General features: G+C 33.3%; 3 protein-coding genes across 9 annotated transcripts in view; 2 read left to right on the plus strand and 1 right to left on the minus strand.

The window, feature by feature from the left end:
- On the plus strand, window positions 1-4,554 carry LOC113503204 (phosphoglycerate mutase 2-like). The gene is made up of 5 exons (XM_026885079.1): window positions 1-198; window positions 280-512; window positions 1,367-1,558; window positions 3,597-3,669; window positions 4,142-4,554. The coding sequence occupies exons 1-5, from the start codon at window positions 96-98 to the stop codon at window positions 4,306-4,308; spliced, it is 768 nt and encodes a 255-aa protein (XP_026740880.1). The 5' UTR covers window positions 1-95; the 3' UTR covers window positions 4,309-4,554.
- Window positions 4,544-9,028, minus strand: LOC113503205 (protein lethal(2)k10201-like). 3 transcript variants are annotated; one of them, XM_026885082.1, is made up of 4 exons: window positions 8,982-9,028; window positions 7,612-7,769; window positions 4,983-5,181; window positions 4,544-4,914 (listed from the first exon to the last, which is right to left on the minus strand). In XM_026885082.1, the coding sequence occupies exons 2-4, from the start codon at window positions 7,755-7,757 to the stop codon at window positions 4,564-4,566; spliced, it is 696 nt and encodes a 231-aa protein (XP_026740883.1). In that variant the 5' UTR covers window positions 7,758-7,769; window positions 8,982-9,028; the 3' UTR covers window positions 4,544-4,563. The 3 variants fall into 3 exon arrangements, with proteins under 3 accessions (XP_026740883.1, XP_026740881.1, XP_026740882.1); XM_026885080.1 differs by having other exon boundaries at window positions 8,701-9,028; XM_026885081.1 differs by lacking the exon at window positions 8,982-9,028 and adding an exon at window positions 7,972-8,061.
- LOC113503203 (nucleoside-diphosphatase uda-1) overlaps window positions 8,273-20,203 on the plus strand; it is a 19,857-nt gene continuing 7,926 nt past the window's right edge. Inside the window, exons 1-5 of one of the 5 annotated variants that reach the window (XM_026885074.1) lie at window positions 8,273-8,519; window positions 10,159-10,282; window positions 15,753-15,818; window positions 17,842-17,985; window positions 19,411-19,499. In XM_026885074.1, the coding sequence (XP_026740875.1) occupies window positions 8,490-8,519; window positions 10,159-10,282; window positions 15,753-15,818; window positions 17,842-17,985; window positions 19,411-19,499 (453 nt within the window). In that variant the 5' untranslated portion in view covers window positions 8,273-8,489. Of the gene's footprint in view, window positions 8,520-9,317; window positions 9,456-10,158; window positions 10,283-15,752; window positions 15,844-16,177; window positions 16,230-17,841; window positions 17,986-19,410; window positions 19,500-20,203 lie in introns of those variants that run through there. The other 4 variants (XM_026885073.1, XM_026885076.1, XM_026885078.1 and 1 more) reach the window with 4 other exon arrangements.

The following is a 20,203-nucleotide window of genomic DNA, read 5'->3' on the forward strand; positions in this document are numbered from 1 at the left end:
TTATTAATGTCAAGTCAATAAAAAGGACAAAATTGTCGGCTCGATTACATCGCCGGTCACATAGAGGAGAAATATAACATATTTAATCGTACAAAATGCCTGGGAAATACAAAATTGTGATGATTCGTCATGGTGAGAGTGAATGGAACCAGAAAAACCTTTTCTGCGGATGGTACGATGCAAACCTTAGCGAGAAAGGTGAGACCTATGCAAACTTGTTCAAAGAATTTTTTGATCTTCTGATCTTAATATTAATTCTTTATAAAACCTTATTTTTAGGCTTGCAAGAAGCTGAGGCCGCAGGCAAGGCTTTAAAAGCCGAAGGTTACGAGTTCGACGTCGCCCACACATCAGTTTTGAAACGCGCTCAAATAACACTGAACACAGTTCTTGCACAGCTTGGTAAAACCGATTTACCTGTTGAAAAGACTTGGCGCTTGAATGAGAGACATTATGGTGGCCTCACTGGTCTGAACAAGGCCGAGACAGCTGCCAAGTATGGTGAAGCTCAGGTATAACACAATTTCTTCATATTCGCTATTATACATATATAGAATTTTAAAAAGTAATTGCTATTTAGCCTTCTTTAGTACTGCTAAAAATAATCAATATGTAACATATGATGACAAAACCATATGTCATATCAAAATATAAATTATCTTTTTTGTGCACTGTACTTGTATATATACAGTCATCTTATCAATTTTTTTGATACTTAGATAGTATTGAAAATAAGTTATGTGAGTAGATTGAAATCTCCTTTATTTTATTAGAACTACAGATGAGGTAGATGACCATGTTTTCTCCGCTAGCTACATCTTTTATAAAACCCTTAAACTTTTCTATATATTTTTTCTTGGGTATTTAACTGTGTATGAAAGTAAAATAAAATAAAAAGTGATGAATATAAACATAACACCCTATAGAGATCCCACTGCTAGACACAGTATTCTCCCATATAAGGAAGGTTTTTATAATTTATCACCTTGCCTTACTGACAATTGACAATTTCAAATACTTACAAATGTATTTGGTATCCCAGTTTCCTTACGATGTTTCACCATTTGTTAGTGGTATCTTAGATTAATAAGATAAAAAATAATGTAAAGAAAACTAGAAACCAGCTTTATCATAGTTTTCCATGTCGCCAAAACTAAGACAAGGCTAGATAAACATGGAAGATAAATTTGAAGATGCATCTTAAAAAAAGAAGTACAACATTTGTTTTGTGTCGCAAATTAATGGTAGAAAACTGGGCACAGACAAGAGGGACAATATTTTTGTTTCCTGGTTTTTTATCTTTCCTGTTTGAAATTTTAAAATCCTGACACTATCCATTGTCTCTCTTACCTTTAATGTCTTGTAGGTACAAATCTGGCGCCGCAGCTTCGACGTCCCCCCTCCACCAATGGAGAAGGACCACCCCTACTACGACACGATCATGAACGACCCCCGCTACGCCGGCGACCCGAAGCCCGAGGAATTCCCCATGTTCGAGAGCTTGAAGCTCACGATCGAGAGGACCCTGCCCTACTGGAACAATGTTATTGTTCCCCAGGTAAGATATGCAAGACTAATTTTTTTTATTATAGTATGAGTGCAGCTATCGTCATATACTAATGGACATGCCATAAGTGTATTATCTGCAGTAATTTTTTGGTTAGAAAAGGGAGAAAGATAGCCTATGCTTTTGGTCTACACTGCATAACGTCTTAACTACGGTACTTTTTTGAGAGAGATAAAGATAATAATTTAAGAAGATTGAAGACCAAAACTTCATTTCCTCCCTTTCTTTCGGAGTTAGTCGCCTTCTGACATGTGTCAGCGGCAGTAAATAATAATCTTCAACGTCGCACATCTGTACAGAACAGTACTTGTTACACTACACTTTTAAATGTATAATCAAATAATATTGGCAGCAGTGGTCAATCTTACGTAATTATAGATAAGTGATCAAATATACCAGCTATAAAGGCTTGAGGTAACACGTATCCCTCAGTTTAACACCTTTGGTATGATTTGATTGCTTATTGAATAGTAAAACTTAAAAATGTATGGAAAGGTAACACTTCATAATTATAAAAAAATATATTAGTCAAATGGGACAAATAGAGACAAACATCGTAATGCTTTTAAGATATTGCCTTACAAAAATCGTCTCTATTGTATCTGCCAGTCGTATGTTATATATCGATGTTATGTATCGATGTTCCTCAAAACTGAAACATATCCATATAGTTTTTTGGTTGATGAGGCATACCTCTTGGACACCCACCTCCTCGGGTCAAGAAGCGGGTCGACTCTTATGATTAAAACCTAAACCATACCTAATATTCTCGCGTCATCTAGTACACCTGCATCAAACGTTTGTAATAAATAACAATGCTGATTGATGTACTTTATAAATTAGCTTATTTAATAGTGACGAGGCGGTTTCTATTTAAACTGACGCGAATAGAATATTATTAATCGTTTTTCTTAATGATAAGAAGAGGATCTTTAATACGCTGACTAAGCAAAGGTGATGTCAGCCCGATAAAAAAGATCTGAAACGAAATTGGGCCAGACTTGACGACAGAGCTTTTTTTTATTATAGGCTTTAGCCACCAAAGATAGCCGATAGTCTTATGCAATAAAACGATACGGTTAAGACTCGTTTTAATAGTATATAAGAGACTGAAGTACGCAGATGAGTATGCCATATCCAGCGGTTTCTTTGATCTAATACTTGTAACTGTCATTAAATGTCACATATGTGTATACTAATATTATAGAATAGTTCCCATGTTAAGATTTTTGATGGCATTTTAAATATAAAGTCTGATAAAACAATTTTCCAATTTTGGTACTTGACTTGAAACCGATTTGGGATAATTTAGTACAGTTTTCAACAATAAAACAACGTAGTTAATTTTATCATGTTTTATTTTTGACACTTAATAATTACTTACAATATTTCCAGTACGTTTTTTAGATAAAGATTACAGTAGTCTTATTATATCACTATGCCGTGTACAACGGTAATATACATTATCTTAACTGCCTGTAATAGCCGCTGATAAATGTGTATACTTTTGTGTAATGAGTATCGTGAGACATGATAACCATAAAAATAGACTGACTACTTGCGCGAAGAAACAGCAGGGGCCCCAGTGATGGGTAGAGACGGAGTTCTTATTGGACCATAACTATAGCTCTCAGTTAGAACTGGGGGCATGCCAATAAGTCTTCAAATTGCAGTTGTGGAACTTTGACAGCGCACTAAACACCGTGACGTAATAATTATACTTTAAAATGTGGATTTCGATATTAAGGGGCCCGCCAATATCGAAATAAGACGGGTATCTCCGAAATCTATATATGATTTAATGATATTATTATGATACGCTAGGCTACCGCGCCGGAGATCTTGTCTACCATTGTCTTTCTCTTTTGTTCGGCTGGACTAAAAAACGTCAGTTTGCATAAAGGAGCCTAACTGGGTTCTAGCGTTCCTTATATAGACCTGCTATCGTAAATTCTGACGTGTAAGGAAGTTACATAATACATTATGTGACGTTTGGTTGATTAGTTATAATAATGTATACATTTTACAGATCAAAGCCGGCAAGAGGATTCTCATCGCGGCCCACGGCAACAGTCTTAGGGGCATCGTTAAGCATTTAGATGGTATGTATAATATAATTAATTCTATTATTTTACCATAGAGGTTACACATGAGTAATATTGTTATGTATCCATTCGTTTTCTTGAATATATGAAAACTAGCCTACTGCTAAAGATACACCTGAGTTGATACTTTAAAAGTTTCTCTAACATCTATTGACATCCAAAATCAAAGATTCAGTCTTAAAATGCTATCTAAAATCTAAAACAAAAATCCACACATAGTATTGAAAATGTTTGGCCTGTTGTAGAAACAAGTTTTATACATAATAGGTGTCCCAGAAATCGTAACAGTTATCTGAAAAATGTAATAAGCATCCGAAAATTTCTCAAAAAATGGGATAATGCGTTTTCGCTATAATGATGTCTGAGACACACTGTTTGAGAAAGTTTGAAATTAGTGTTGTGCAACTGACATGAATGTTCTTTTGTAGATTTCTTGTTGTACGATCGTAAAGCTACGTCTTTATTTCAGGTCTGAGCGAGGCAGCCATTATGGAGCTGAACCTCCCGACCGGCATTCCTTTCGTCTACGAGTTAGATGAGGACCTGAAGCCCGTCGACTCCATGGTCTTCCTCGGCGATGAGGAAACCGTCAAGAAGGCCATGGAAGCCGTAGCCAACCAGGGCAAGGCCAAGTAAAAGTAAAGAACGCAATAATTTATTATGTAGCCCTATTGTTATTATTTAAGTTAAAAAAGAATGTGTTATGTATAAAGATTGAAATGCAGCAGAATCTCTACGGAATGTATATAATATATTTATTCAAAATTTGCTGAATTCGTAACGTTGTTTTTATTGGGTGTATGCCAGACATACCGTCATGTTGTTTCGTAGGAGATTATTAATGTAGAGTTTTGTGAATCAATAAAAATATATTTAAACCTAGTTTTCTTTTTATTCCGGTAAACTTTCTTTTAAATCAGTCATTACGGCATCCATGTTTACGTCTTTAGAGCTTTTCTTGTCATCGCTCTTTGTAAATTTCCGCCCAGTGTATTTAGCAAAGGTCTTTAATTTGCTATTATTGAATAGAAATTTGCTTTTACCTTCGCTAGTACTCGCTGGGTCTAGGTCCATGGCGGCCTCATCAGTCGATTTGTTAGCTTTTGACTTTTTCTTAGTTTTGCCTTTCGGTTTCGTTTCGAACCTAAATTCTTTTGGCAATTTATGTTCTTTAACACAGTGCTGGTTTCTTTCTTCGCCAGTATTGAATTTTAGTTTGCATTCTTCGATGTAGCAGCAATACTGTTAAAAACAAAACAAGTAAATCGAAGTTTTACGGAAATAATCATTACGTGAAGAACTCTACTCACCGAAGGCTTCCTTTCCGCTAAAACAGCAAAAAACGAATCGTGAGTTTCCTGTATATGCAGGTCTAGGAAATGCGGCGAAGGTAAAACCTTTTTGCACTCGGCGCAAGAGTATCTATGGCACGAATTGTAATGGTTTTCAAATTCCAGTAGAGATTCGGAGGTATAAGTACAACCTGGAATGTTACATATTGACTGTATCCTGAAACAAAACATTCATTTGGTAAGTAATAAAATTATTACGTAATTGTTGATAGTGACTTAAGATTAGAGTAATAAAACTTGATAGTTACACTTCATAGATCGTCGCTCTGTTGAGCGTTAGGTATATATTGTTCGAGGTCGTTCAATAATACAACAAAAAGTAATTAATATTATTCTTTTACTAGAGACGGGCTGGCATTAAAATTTCTTTGGAAAGCTAGTCTGAAAGAGGCTTTAACTACTTCACCGGACTATGACATGGTGTTGTTACGAGTATTATATCGTAATTATTTATTTTATAACAGTTTATTAGCGTATTTATCGAGATAGCCCGACTAGTTTAGTATCAGCTGACACGGCGGCTGGGTCGCGAGTCGGGTCGGTTTTCGAGTCTTACTCATGGCAAATGATATTAATACGTTATAAGTAGTTTGTAGTAGTAGTGATTTCCATAGTCTTTGCTGGTTCGTAAAAAAACATCGAAAATGGCTACAAATATTTCTATTTATTATTTTATTCTGCTATATCTACTTCAAAGTGGTAAAATTCCCTGATAAATAGGTGAAAATATATTATTTAAAATTTTCGATTGCACAATGATATCATAAAAATCCCAATTCGCAATAACTTCTGAAATAGTCCTAATTAAAGATATCATATCATATAAATCGATTGATGACTTAATATAATGATGTAATTCGTTTACTTAGAGATTGTAGGTACGTTTTTGGTATAAGCTCTTAGTGGGCGCGTTTGTTGATTATGAAAACACACCCTCTATCAACAAAAGTTCATACGTTTATACGAATCATATTAACAACGAAAAATCTACCACGGAAAATAAGCAAACATTATCATAAATGAATAAAAATATTACGGAACAACGTTTAGGTAACACACCCTCATTATAAACATTTGAAAATCAGTTATAATATAAACTTAAACGAGGTAGAAATATTTACAGAGAATCAGTTTCTGTGTTGCTATCCAATGACCCGTTCGAATTCTTTTATGTTCCAAACGGAAAACATATCTAATCAGATCTCCACAATTAAATAATACAATGCACAATTTTTAACCTTAGTCACGCCCCAGTCGCTTTATCAACTCGGCTACCGAGGGCTCTCAACAAAACCTCAAATTTTCATAGAAGCTCTGCTCTTATTAATCGTCAAGTGACGACGTATAGTCATACAGCCTATTTCAATCGCCGTATATGCAGCTATACCGAAGATAGTGTAATATTTTTTAAATCAGTATCTATACTAATATATAAAGCTGAAGAGTTTGTTTGTTTGTTTGAACGTGCTAATCTCAGGAACTACTGGTCCAAATTGAAAAAATCTTTTTGTGTTGAATAGACCATTCATCGAGGAAGGCTTTAGGCTATAAACCATCACGCTGCGACTAATAGGAGCTAAGATACAGTGGAAAATGTGAAAAAAAAAACAGGGCAGGTATAAATCATAACTTATATCTTCCACCCACAGGGACGAAGTCGCGGACAACAGCTAGTTCATTAATACAAGCTAAAATAACAAATCTATCCTTCTTTCAATATCAGTGTAGGTATTAATAGCGGTGATATTAACATTGCCTATAATAAAACATGATAAGCAGAAAAAGTGGAATGTTATTATTACTCAGCACTATTTGAATACCTATTTGTACCTATTTAGTTGACAAGGACATAGTTATTAAAGTTCATAGGTCATCTGAGAAATGATCACTTTATTTAGAAATGTTTTAAACTTTCGCAGTAAGGATTTGAATCCTTGTGTCGTAGAGGGTTTCACGAACTTTCGTGTCACACCCAGACTCGGGACAAGCATTTGCGGATCAAATAAATATTTTTCTTACTCAGGGATCGAACCCATGACAAATACGCGCAGTAGCTTTGTAACCTTGTAAGCTACAATATGATGTAGTGCGCTGTTTAGCTTGTACAACGCGGACGGTAACACAATTTAAAAGTTCCCGAATTAATTAAAAATGATATCCCCATAAAATATCAGTTTAGTAGTCCAATGAATTGTTTCGTTCAGGTGAAGAAAAACCTGCCTGGACGCCTGCTAAGGTCAAGGTCTTTGACCAGCAACGTTCATTTAGCCAAAGAGACTATACGATTTTCAAATAGATGTCCCCCCAATGACGTGAACAGACGGAAATAATCGTTTAGATCCGCAATAGCACGGCAGTAAAGTGGTCCTGTTCCTTAAAAAAAATAAGATACATCCTACAGCCTAACAATGAGCCTTTTTAGAGTGGAATAAGAGGCTTACTATCCACTCATAATGATATATATGCAGTTGTGGAAACACGACAGCGTTATACGACGTGGAACAACGTCTCTCTTTCACAATACTACATTAAGAAGTTGTAGCTCCCAGTTCTTGAAGGTTTTACGTAGCTATAGTTTAACACTTACACTTCATGACAATAGTTTTCCTCATCGAAGTCGTATACGCCGAGCCTGGGCGGCGGTTTGTCATTCACAAACAATATATCATCGAGCTTCCGACGACCAACGCCGTATGACTTAAGTTTGTCTACAAAATAATCAACATCTTCCATCCTGAAAGCTTCCTGAAAGTTAAAAGACAATTTATAAACTTTTTAGTAATGGCAAATATTGGGTATGAAAACTAAGTCTATTTCTAATGCCCAGTGCCCATTCCAGGCAAGCTTAAACAGCATATTACTGGTTTGTCAACTGTTAGTATAAAAGGAAGAAAAAACAGCCTTGCAAAGTAATAGACAAAAAAGCTCGTACAAATCAAATGCGTACGTTACGTATTCACAGTGAGCGCGAACCGACATAAAAAAGAAATCTGGAAATTCTCTCATCAAATGAGTTTATAGCGAAACATAAACATCGTGTTCTCCGTTCATTTATATGGTGTAAAGCATTCTTCGATCGACATTAGCACGACTTTATCGTTATCAAGTACAGAACGTTACTGTTCGGGCTTTGATAACAATCATGTTTCATACGACGATAAGCTACCAAGGATGCTCAGTCATCATCACAAGTGCTTGTAGCGACGATCGACGTTGTCTGGTTATATAGTCTGTGGTTATATTGTGATGCGCACGTCTGTATATGAACTAGTGATTTTATTTCTTATGCTATACGTAATTATATTTATTACAAGGCCACGATAATTTACTTGACATTCGTGTAAAGTTTAGTTTACGTTGGGCAAGTATGCAAAGAGGTCTTACAGCATAACTTTTTTTTTAATAATTTGAGTTTAATTACCGGAAGTCAGTGCTTCTGTTTTATTAAAGTTAATAGCTGTGAAAATGGACAATTCGAATCTAAGGCAAAGAAAGGTTAGTAACTCATTCATAATACATTTTCAGTTTGTGGTGCAAAGGTTATGTATGGTACTTATGTTATAGTTCAATTTGTGATTTATTATTGTATTAAAAGTGGTAAAATTAATGTGTATTTAATCAATTATATCCTTAATTACATTGAAAGTTATTGTGGCATTAAATAAGTCTTACAAACCTATGCTTTATTTTCTTATTAACCAAGTACTTCTTCCGGCAAAAATATGCTATTTAACTAATTTTCTCACTTAAAAGATAACATTGAAACATTCATTTAACTCGCTGATATCACAAGTATTCGAGATAGAGTAACGTCACTTCATCTATTCACTTGTGTAAACAAGAAACAGAACCATTATTAACTGATACGAAACTATTAGGGCATAATATAGCGCCAAAAGCGAGCGAAAGCGCGTTGTTGATTCAATTCTTGCTTTCAAAAACGAATTACCTACTCACATATGGTCTGAACGGCCTTGAGATAAAATTGATACTTAATAGCAGGCATGTGCTGAAACCAGACTAAAGAATAAAACATTTTAGTCGATCTAATTTATAGTGCACTATCGACTAAACATGTATGATCTCTAGTTTGAAGAAAATGCTACAGAATTCATTCAATCTCTTTGGAACGAGAGCACAAAAACCCATCACTATCTTTAAAAATAAAACGGAAAGTGACAATTGGTCATTTGACAGTGACATATGTACTACTGGGGTAGTACAATCAATCTACATTACTGAAAAAAAATAGTCGGGTGATCCGGACGTTGTGTTTCTTCAAGTAATTTTCGCATAAAATATTTATTAAAATGTCTACATACTGGTTAATGTATTCCAGCTAGAACATTATATTTTATTGAACTGATTTATCGGTTGTGATGTTTATTTTAAGTCAACATGGGAAAGTTCAGCACGTACAGATATTTAGAGGTGCGTATTTTGTCATATAAATAAAAGTGGTAAAATCACGCATTCTAAAACTAAAATGTTGTACTAATTTTGTTTTTTTAGATGTTGTTTACATCGCTAAAATACATGTGTGTTACGTTTCGTGTTAAATTGAATAAGGTGTGTTTGTTTTGCACTTCTAACATTTCAATATACAAAAAAAATCTGTTAATAATGTCTTATAATTACTAAATTACTACATGTACATGTAATCTAATGGGCTACGTCGAACTAGATAGCCAATAAAGCCGCTCATGTAAGAACTGATTTTTTTTCTAAGAATCTTTCTCTATGGGTTTTTTTCCGGTTGTTTGTGTAATAAAAAAAATATAGAACATTTTAATACAAGAGTATAAAAAAAATATTTTTGCCATTTTATATTCATCAGTAGGTATCATTATAGATAGACATGTATTTGATAATTAAACACCAAATATGAAATAATGTAATAATTAAACAGTAAGTGTGTTTTCTATTCAAATCTTGTTAAGCAGCTAGTAATAAAGATAAATAAAAGTAGACTCTGTAAACTTATTACAATTGGCTATTAAATTTTATTGCATATTCAAAGTTCTGATTAAAAATTATGAAACACCCAACTAAGTATTTCTTTCATCTGAAAATGGTAATATTGAGAAAATTTCTCTTGATGAATAAACTAACTAAAATTTATTATATTTTCCAGTTAAAAGATGATACCTCAGCTGCACATATCAATGTTAGGAGTAGAACCATAAAGCATCCCAGAAGATTGAAGAAAGTTTTTATTTTCCTCATTGTGTTGGCACTATTTGTCACATACTTTTTGGGTGAGTACTTTTGGTTTTATTTTTTAAATGCCTTTCAAGCTTGAATATGTGAAATTCACAAATCATTATTCCAGTAACTGCTAAATAGTTACAGGTATAACGACTTGTGAATTTCTGTAGATTGATGTTTAGTTTTATTAAAATAAAACTAACAATAAACAAGTTAGCATTTTCACCAATATTTGTGAAAATATGAACGGTGTGACGGTCACTGCACGGAAAAATGCGCACAGGGTCAGGTTTCAATTAAATATTTAATAATATTAATATATAAACTATCAAAATCAGGCTAAGAAATCTGTTTATGGACGAGTAATATTATAATGCTAGTAACACAATTTATAAATATTACCTGTTAGAAGATATAAGTTATGATTTATACCAGCCCTGTTTTTTCCACATTTTCCATTGTATCTTCGCTCCTATTAGTCGCAGCCTATGGTACATAGCCTAAAGCCTTCCTGGATGAATGGTCTATCAACACAAAAAGATTTTTCAATTTGGACCAGTAGTTTCTGAGATTAGCGCGTTCAAACAAACAAACAAACAAACTCTTCAGCTTTATATATTAGTATACCTTAATATTTAATAAAAAAATATTTATGCTTGTTATGTAATATGTTTTATGTAATTGGTTAAATAAACCAAGGTATTTATTTTTTAGGCTTAATGATATGTTATGGAATTATAATTAATTGAATAGCAGCATTATTTTATTTAGTTCTTTTTCAATAACTTTTAGAATTTACAAGTGTTGTTATAACTCATGTAGTGAGTGTAAAAATTACTAAAAATATTTGGAAATCAAAATTGTTTAAAAATAATTTACCTTGGGGAAATTTACTTAAAGCTGATGTGATTTAGGTACACACATTTTAAGATTTCGATTAATTAGTGTTAGTAAATTAGAAAAAACTCATCATCATCGGCCTAGCCCTTTCCCAACTATGTTGGGGTCGGCTTCCAGTCTAACCGGTTTCAGCTGAGTACCAGTGTTTTACAAGGAGCGACTGCCTGTCTGACCTCCTCAACCCAGTTACCTAGACAACTGATTAGAAAAAACTATAATCACCAAAACCCTGGCTAAAGTAGTAGAAGTAAGCAAAGGAATTATCATAACTATTAACAGCTCTTTGTAGATTAAAATAACACATAAAATTGTTGCCATTTGTGTTTGCTTAAACCTTCTAGTCATAGAACCTAAACATACCTGTTACAGCATTGCAGGCATGTAATAGCTATTACATTTTATGTAACAATAAAATATAAATGTGTACGATGCATGTTATATGGGCATAACACGACTGATGCGAGTTCGTGAAAAATGTTTACGACACCTGCGTGTATTTGTACAACCTAAAGCCAACATTGGCCCCAATTTTATTCATCTTCAATGCCAAATTCAGCCAACAATGGTCGAAATATTAGTCTAATATTTGTTCCTAACGCTATTGTTTTATGTTGCTATGGCCGTAAGTTTCAGACATTGCATGCAGACATATTTAAATATTCAAATGCAGTGAAATCGATCGACATAAAGCTACAAATAGTTTGCGGCGAACCATTTGGTTAAACGATGACTTTTTTCAAGGAAATGTTTTATGTATTTTTCAGATTGATAAGAATGAAATCTTGTTTCCATGATGTTTATGAACGCATATTGCGTTTATGTAAGTGTTGTGTTAGTTTGATCAGATAAGAAGGAGTTTCTGTTGGCCTATTTATCCACTAAGAATATTTGCGAACGATGGTAGGTGGTTAAAGTTTATATTAAGGATTATCACGAAAATGCGTGGCATAGAATTCTCTTTTTCAATAAAAACTACCCTATAATTCTTTACATTACTGAACGCTCAATATCTCGTAACATGTCCTCGTGCCCTGGTTGGTATGTCTAGAATTAAACCTTTCTATTGTGATCGTCGTATGTTTGTTTCTTAGAAGCTGGCTCATTGTGTCAATAATAATAGACCTCGCTGTTTCTGTATGCCTGGTACCTATAAATTATTAAAGGTTCTTGTTAAGGTATTTCAAAATAAATAAATAAAAACCATTATGTTTGTACTAGGGATTTTTTATCAGCCCTGTTAAAGTTTATTTAATTAAAACGAACTGTTACAATGCCTGATTATCATCATAGATAATATTAACTTCAGCTATCTAAAAAGTTAAACTACGTTTGAACAGATTTCCTGGTTCTGAATAAAGTTTTAAATTATTAGCTAACCTCTTGTTAAAAAAACAAACATCGTTCTTAATTGATGATATTCCCAATCACGAGTATTTATCGGTATGGACTGCCAGTTTAAACTGAGTCTTATATAGGAAACCTCTATAAGATTCTATTCTCCAGGATAGATTTTTGAACTTACAATTTGTACCTACCTAAATGAATTTTACTGCAAATTTTAGAAGATGAAGAAATTTTCGGGTAACGAAGCCTTTCCCTTTACACAAGAAGCCTTACTTCGCCATTTTTATATTTTTGCCAGCGTCAGGGCCCAGTGCTGGGCAAAGATCTCTTACTTTTGCGTATCCTCTTAATCTTTTGCGATTTCTGGCCACTTGGGTCCCTCATCTTTGAGTAGATCACCACAGTCACCACACCACCTTCGCCGTAATATAAGTATTGATTTATCGAAGTACGTCATTCGCATGTTCTTGCAAGACCGGATAATAGAACAATGCCTGAGAACAATCTCCTGTAACAATAATGCAGCCGTAGTATTAATTTTTGCATTGCGATCGCGATGAACTACAAATAGAGGATATTGTATAGAACTCGAAACATATTGTTTATTTCATAGCAGAGCATTTATAGAATACAAATTATTTAAGAGAAATAATTGAATGAGGTATTGAGGTTTAAACTATTGCCATTGTAGAACCGAGAGGGTCAATAAACCACTACTAAAGGGTGTATTACCACGTCTTTAAGTATCTACCTAATGTCAATGTGGTCGTGAAAGTGTGACAGCGCAGTACAAGGCGTAAAGCGGCATCCCTTTTCCACACGTGCAATTCGAATTTGGATACAGTCAGACCATACTTATTCATTACTTTGTCTCATCCACTAATGATGAATCTTAAATGAAACGTCGTTCTTCCTGTTTCAAATCGCGATAAAACTTAAATGCCATATATTCGTTTTTCGCGTGCCACATTTTGGGCAGATGTCGTGTTTGAAATTTTTGAATTATATGCGTAGCTCTTTTATAATGGTTTGAAAAATCATTCCACGTTCATAGAAAAATAATTCGGCCCACTTTTGATTGTCTTCGGAACGATATGATTAAGAAGGAAGTTACTTTTGAACGCATTAGTGTGCTCGACTATCTGCTCTAGAAATCAACTGATAAGTAGATAATTAAGATACTCTAGGATGAATTGAATAAAACTAATTAACGTGTTAAGTGACATGTGATAAAATGTTTTATCAGTTGCCATCATTTCGTTAATGTATTGCAGAAATATAGACACATTACATAATGTATGACGTTTGTTTAGCTACCAATACTATTGTTTCGTATTCCAAACTTCATCCTACTAATACTACATGGATATGTATGCATATTTGTTCCTCTTTAAAGAAAAAAAAACACTAAGCGGATTTAGATGAACTTGGTACACAGATAGTTTATAACCAGGATTAACACATAGTAGTAATACTTGGCTGATCACTCGCTAAAGCCTCTTTCATGTTTTTACGTATGTGTAGCCCTAATCAGTACATCTGTGTAGGCTGGTCATATTTGTCGGATGTCGATTGAGTTTTGGACTAAGGCCACCACACAGTGGATGGTATATGATAAAAAGAGAGCTCGCAGCAGACCGTGGCCATAGACAGACCAGTCCAGGGCCCCAATTATGCTATTTATAACGGCCGATGAATGAATAAAATTTGGCTTAAAATGACAATTTTCGTATTGTCTTAAGCATTTTTCAACACAATAATTGGAAATTCAGTGCAGTACGGTATACTCAAGGTCAATACAATTAAGTTCCATTAATTGTATTGGCAAAATACTTAAAGAGAATAGGAATAATTTCAAATTTAATCTAATTGCCATTCATTCATTGGCCATTGTAAAATAGCAGAATCGGGGCCCTGATCCGTTGCCAACTTATGTCAGACTATTTTGCATGCGTGTTATGTTTTATTACTTTTACGGTTATGTTATTTTCCCATTTTTTATTATATTTATGCCATACCGTGGTAAAACAATTAGAACCGTTCTGGAAATAATTATAATTTAGCGTGAAACGTAATTGAAAATAATTGAATAAAACTTAACTAGTTTTTTATATTTTTGTAAATTTTGAATTCTGTTTGTTTATTTGTATAATCCCAACTTTGAGAACCGTAGAAAGTCGTATTCCACATTTATGATAGTGACTAAATATAATGAAGTATAAAACTTTACTCACGTTTTTGTTGTATGTAGAAACGTATCTAATTATAATTCATTCAACAACTTGTCAGATATTTACAAAAGTATGTGGTAGCCCCCATTCTTTTAATGTAATTAATTGAATAATTATATTGTTAGTGGGGATTTTCAGTACACATGCGATGCAATGGGACACATTGGGCTAAATAAAAAAAAGATGCGAGGTGAGACATGATGGAAAGCATTGCAGATTCCACCTATGATAAGAATATTACTTAGACTAAAATTAAGAATAATATTTATTCTAATGCATAGTCCAAAAAGTAAAATATACATTTACAGCGTAAAATTCTTAAAAATAAAAACATAATATATAGCCTATACATAAATCATGTCTAAAACGAGTTTCCTTATCTGTGGTTTTGTGGTTCTTTAATAAAATGGGAAATCCTAAATATATTTTATCGATAGTTTTTTAGAACTACATATTTTTATAATAATCGTTTATAATTATAAAAAAATTGAGGTCTACCGTTAAATTAACTCAATCAACAACATAAATTAAGAAAACAAATATTTTTAGACTTTCTTTTGCTGAAGTGATGTGAAGAGATTATTATAATAGCTTTCGTGAGACGAATTCATAATTATGTAATAAAGTTTTACCCACCCGTGTTAATTATCGATTGCTCGACTAGTTTCACGACGGGGTCGCATGTTAGCTCATGTTTAGGAACTTTGGTCGAAACTAGTCTGGCGATCTCGATAATACGCATACATAAGTGTTTAATAAATAATTAATTAGTTATCAATGTAGCCGTATACTCTATTTAACTAAAGTAATATAAAATTATCTTTCCCTTTTACTCACTTATTAATAGTATGGATGCGGAACCAAACACGAATACATAACTAGTATGTTTCTCAAATCCGTTTTGTTTTAAATCTTAAATCCATATTCATTTGAATATGAACTCTATCATAAGGCATTAGAGATTATTATTCGTTGAGGCAGTCTTTCCAACGTAGTTTTCTCGTTCGATCTCAGGTGCTAAGGTTCAGTCGACTTTGTTTCACAGATAGTTACATATCGTCGTATTTCAAGTCAAGAAAAGTGCAAAATGGAAAATGGCATGGTCACATTAGTGCGTACCATTGTTTTCTTGTCAGGTATTTTTATTGTAGTTATGTATAGATTAAGTTTTTATTAAGTGTACTCAGTGTGACATTTAGAATAATTCAGATGATCCTAGTATTAATATATTAGATAATTATTCTAATTCTATAGCTAGTATAATACCTCTTAGTAGTAATAGAGAACATTTATTTGCTTATACTTTGGTCTCATTTCAATTAAAACTGTTTTTGTTGATAGTTGAAAATTATTCTCATGTAGCTAGCCATGGCCCACGTGAAAATGTATTGTGAATTAACCTACTACGAGGAAGTATCTAATTTGAGGTCAAAATATATCGAATGTAGCCCTCTAGTTTCAGAAAAAAAACGTGTGATATATAATATGATCAGTGTATTTGGTGCAATACTTTCCGTCATATGTAGGTTTTCTTTATATCCATTCTTTCGTTACCTCATTTTTCCAAAAAGTAAATAAATTATTTTAACTAGATTATTGGATAACTAAAGGTGGCAATCTACGGCTTAGGTTAAATAAATATTATCATAATATTTTAAAATATTAGTTATTAATGAACACTGCATATTAAGCATTTATAATTCTTAGTTAAGTAAGTAAGGGCAGGTTAATAGCAAGACAGGTTATGATTATAATATTTCAAATTATTTTATTTTGATCTATGTATAACTTCAATGTCTTATAGGCAGTTTGATCTTTTGAAGAACCGGCAAAAAGAATATGTTATCAATAATATCAGGTTAATATATTCGATTAAATGTCAAATATTTATTAGTCTGTTCAATTCTGTATTGAATGTGACATTTAAATGAAAAACGTTGACCACAATATTATGCTATGAACGTATTATAACATGTTTATTACGAATATTGTAACAACATAGAAATTGGCTTAAATTATAAAATCGTTTTAAATGTTGACACTTGGCGATTTATTTATCAATATTATCAAGTTTAGTTGGTTTTACTAATTAATGAATTGTAGTGTTCGCTATAATGTTCAAGGACATTTTTTTATCATCGTCCATACTATGTCTTCTATGAGCACAATGGCCTAAAATTGATTTAATTTTATGGTAACGATTTAAATAAGAAAGGAAAAAAAAAATTGATTACTTATTTAAATTCTGACCTTTGCACAATCTTGTATAAGACAAAAAAATATATTTGGGGAAAGCATAATTTTGATCATTGAATCAAGAAAATTTAATTAGGCTTTAGCCTGTTTTTCTGACTCTCCAACTAATAGGTTTTAAACCATGTGCCTACATAAGCTTACCTATATCTTACAGATATTCAAAGAAAATGTTGTCCATATTAGCGTAAGCATACATATCCGTAGTGCCGACATTGTAATCTACCATTAGAATAGAATTTGTTGCAAAATGCAAATACTTAGAAATTCTTATTTATATGATTTGAAATAATTCCTTAATTAATTCTTGTCTCATTGACTTAATTCGCAATCATAATCGGGATCGCCTGCCTAATTTCGGACTCCGAAACTAGAAAATGCAAGCTCGATAGTTATGCGAATGTAAACCCCTTTCAACCGATTTCAGATAGGATGAAGCGATTTCGTTGATCATTTTTTCATATGTATTTTTTTTTATTTGAAGTCTTTTTTATTTGTCGTTTCCGTTGTCAAAAAAATATTCATATTATGTATAAAATATAAAATATTGTATTTAAATACGTACTAATACATAACAGTAATTTTATAAACCGTAGGTAAGTTCACTGTAGTTCATCTTATAGTTATAGTAGGTAATAATGTTTAACATATCGATAATACGATCCCTGATACTACTTAGTTTATAAACATGCTAGTCTTGTGACAGACGCGCAGTGTTTTATCAATAAATTACTCAATAACCGGGAACAAGATTTTCTAATACAAACGCGCGTAAATCGACCGCATTGAATCACGTCAATTTTGACAGTTTAATTTTTTAATGATGTTGGCAAAGGCGTTCGGTGCGTTCTTCCGATTGAGCTTGAGGTTTTGTGTTGTAGGGTTGTTCGCGGGGCAGTCACAATGGCTGGACGGCCTCGCCAAGAGCTTGGGCTACGAGAGCGTGTTCCATCACGCGGTCATCATCGACGCCGGCTCATCGGGCTCCAGGGTGCTTGCTTATAAGTTTAGGGTACCTTTTACAGGTGAGTCCTATTTTTTTGTGATGTCTAAGTAGCATTAAAATGTCCTAGATGGTGTTCTTTTGGTTAACTTTATGTTAGTTAAGTATATTTGTGAATGCGGAATGAAACTGCATTGTAATATTAAACTAATGATAGGTGGAAGAAATTACTGGAAAAAATGTATGTTATTGTATTTAGAAAAATGGTTTCTTCAGTACTAAAATAATTTATACGAGAAATACAATAGGTACCCAACTACATAAAATACAAATGGTTATTCCCAGTGTGATAAGAATATCTTATGACGTAACATCTTCATCCGCCCATTCAGCGTACGAAATCTGGCTGTACGAATAATTGAGTATTGCTTACCACTGTGCTCGACATGTCGCGGGTTTGATTCCTGCGAATGGTTATTTTTTGTGTGATACACAAACGCTCGTTTTGTGTCAAGGTATAGTTGTGAAAGTGATGTCAATATCTTGCCATTCCGTGATACATTGAATAATATCTCAACGTGAGAGACGTATTTTATCGAAAATTAAATTAAGGAAAACACACACACTCGAGAAAAACACAAAACTTGTAACGCAGTAATTAGGCTATTCTTCAAGGAAATATTGAAAACACATAATTTCCATTAGACGTCCACTATTACAATCAGTAGAAGGTTATCTCGCGATGTTTTATTGTATGATTACGTTAATACGTTGCCCTGATATTATGACTACCTGGCACACTACCCATTTATGTTTACTTGAATCTTAAAATTGTTTTGATTTTGATTTTAATAAGAAGATGATAAGATTTTTTTAAGATTGAGTAAAAATAAATAATGTATTTGTGATCTTAAGGTATCTAAATGTTTAAAATAAAAACCGCGTCAACCGCGTGAACCGCGTTGTTTGTCCATGATTGACTCCGAAACTACTAAACCAATTCTATTTAATTTGCCATCGTTTGCAGTTTTGTTCCAATTTGAAGCTAGTTTGATATTTTTAATTCTTATAGTTTTGTCAGTATTGGTGTCATCGACTATTATGCGGTGCGAAGTTTGTCCGGTGAGCTAGTAATAATACAATATCATCTTAAAAGCGCCCTACTGCTCAGCATAAAACCTCTTTTTATATAAAAAAAGGATTGAGCATTGATCTCCATCTGATCTCCCTTGCGAGAACATTCAAATTCCAATATTTAGAATCCAGGTTTTCTCACGATTTTTCCTGCACCGTTTTTCGAGCAGGATCATAGTTTTAAAACTTAGCTCGGAGCCGGCCAATAGCAATAACAGTGGTAATAGTACATAACCGTACTACGTTACTGCGTAGGTATTTAGCAAAAAAGCGATAAACGAAGTATATAAAATTTGGGTCTCATTATCTCTAATTTTGTTCCTTCCTTTACATTATTTTGTAACACTACAAAAATTTCCTGTTTTTTTTTCAGTATTCGGCCAAGCGAACTTGGATCTAGTAGATGAATATTTCGAGCAGTCAAAACCAGGTCTATCCTCATACGCTGATGACCCAGACAAGGTAACTTGCTTTCTTATTCGTCTTGGTGTATGTGACTTGAATGTTTGTGAAACCCCTTGCGATACAATTTAATTCCTTAGTACGGGAGTCACGATAACGTTTTGTGTTTAGTTTCTATAATCATTATTATAAAACAAAATACAGGATACAGGTTCCTTTTCCCTCCCTTCATTTACCTCAACTAATCTATTCTATGCATTTATTTCCATCTTAATGTGTGTCTGAGTCTTGCCGGTTTTGTAACAAATAATCAAATTTATAATTTTGTTTGTTTTAGATACATTTTCGTCACTATGTAGAGCATGTTTATATAAATGTTTGATCACGTGTTTCTTACTTGGCCCTTGACGTAAAAAATTATAGGTTTAACATGAATATGTAGCCTCTTGTGCGTTTCACAGATTTCCATTTTTACGACTACATTATTTGCACATAAAAATTATGACTTCTTAAATAATTGCATTGAATGTGTACACATTTCGAGGAAATATTTCTGAAATACTGACAGTTCTTAATCTCTATCTGTCTCCGTATTTCGCTTAAAAATACCAAGACAAAGCTAACAACTATAAATAAGGGCGACACTTCGCGGATATTGCGTTGTGCAGAATGTGCAGCATTCTTGCTTACGACATCGAGTATGCGTTTGGGTTTTTCTGGCCTGTTGATTTAGTGGCTAGTGACCCGGACTGCTATACCGGAGG

Source organism: Trichoplusia ni, chromosome 18, assembly GCF_003590095.1.
Source record: "Trichoplusia ni isolate ovarian cell line Hi5 chromosome 18, tn1, whole genome shotgun sequence".
NCBI lineage: Eukaryota > Metazoa > Arthropoda > Insecta > Lepidoptera > Noctuidae > Trichoplusia > Trichoplusia ni.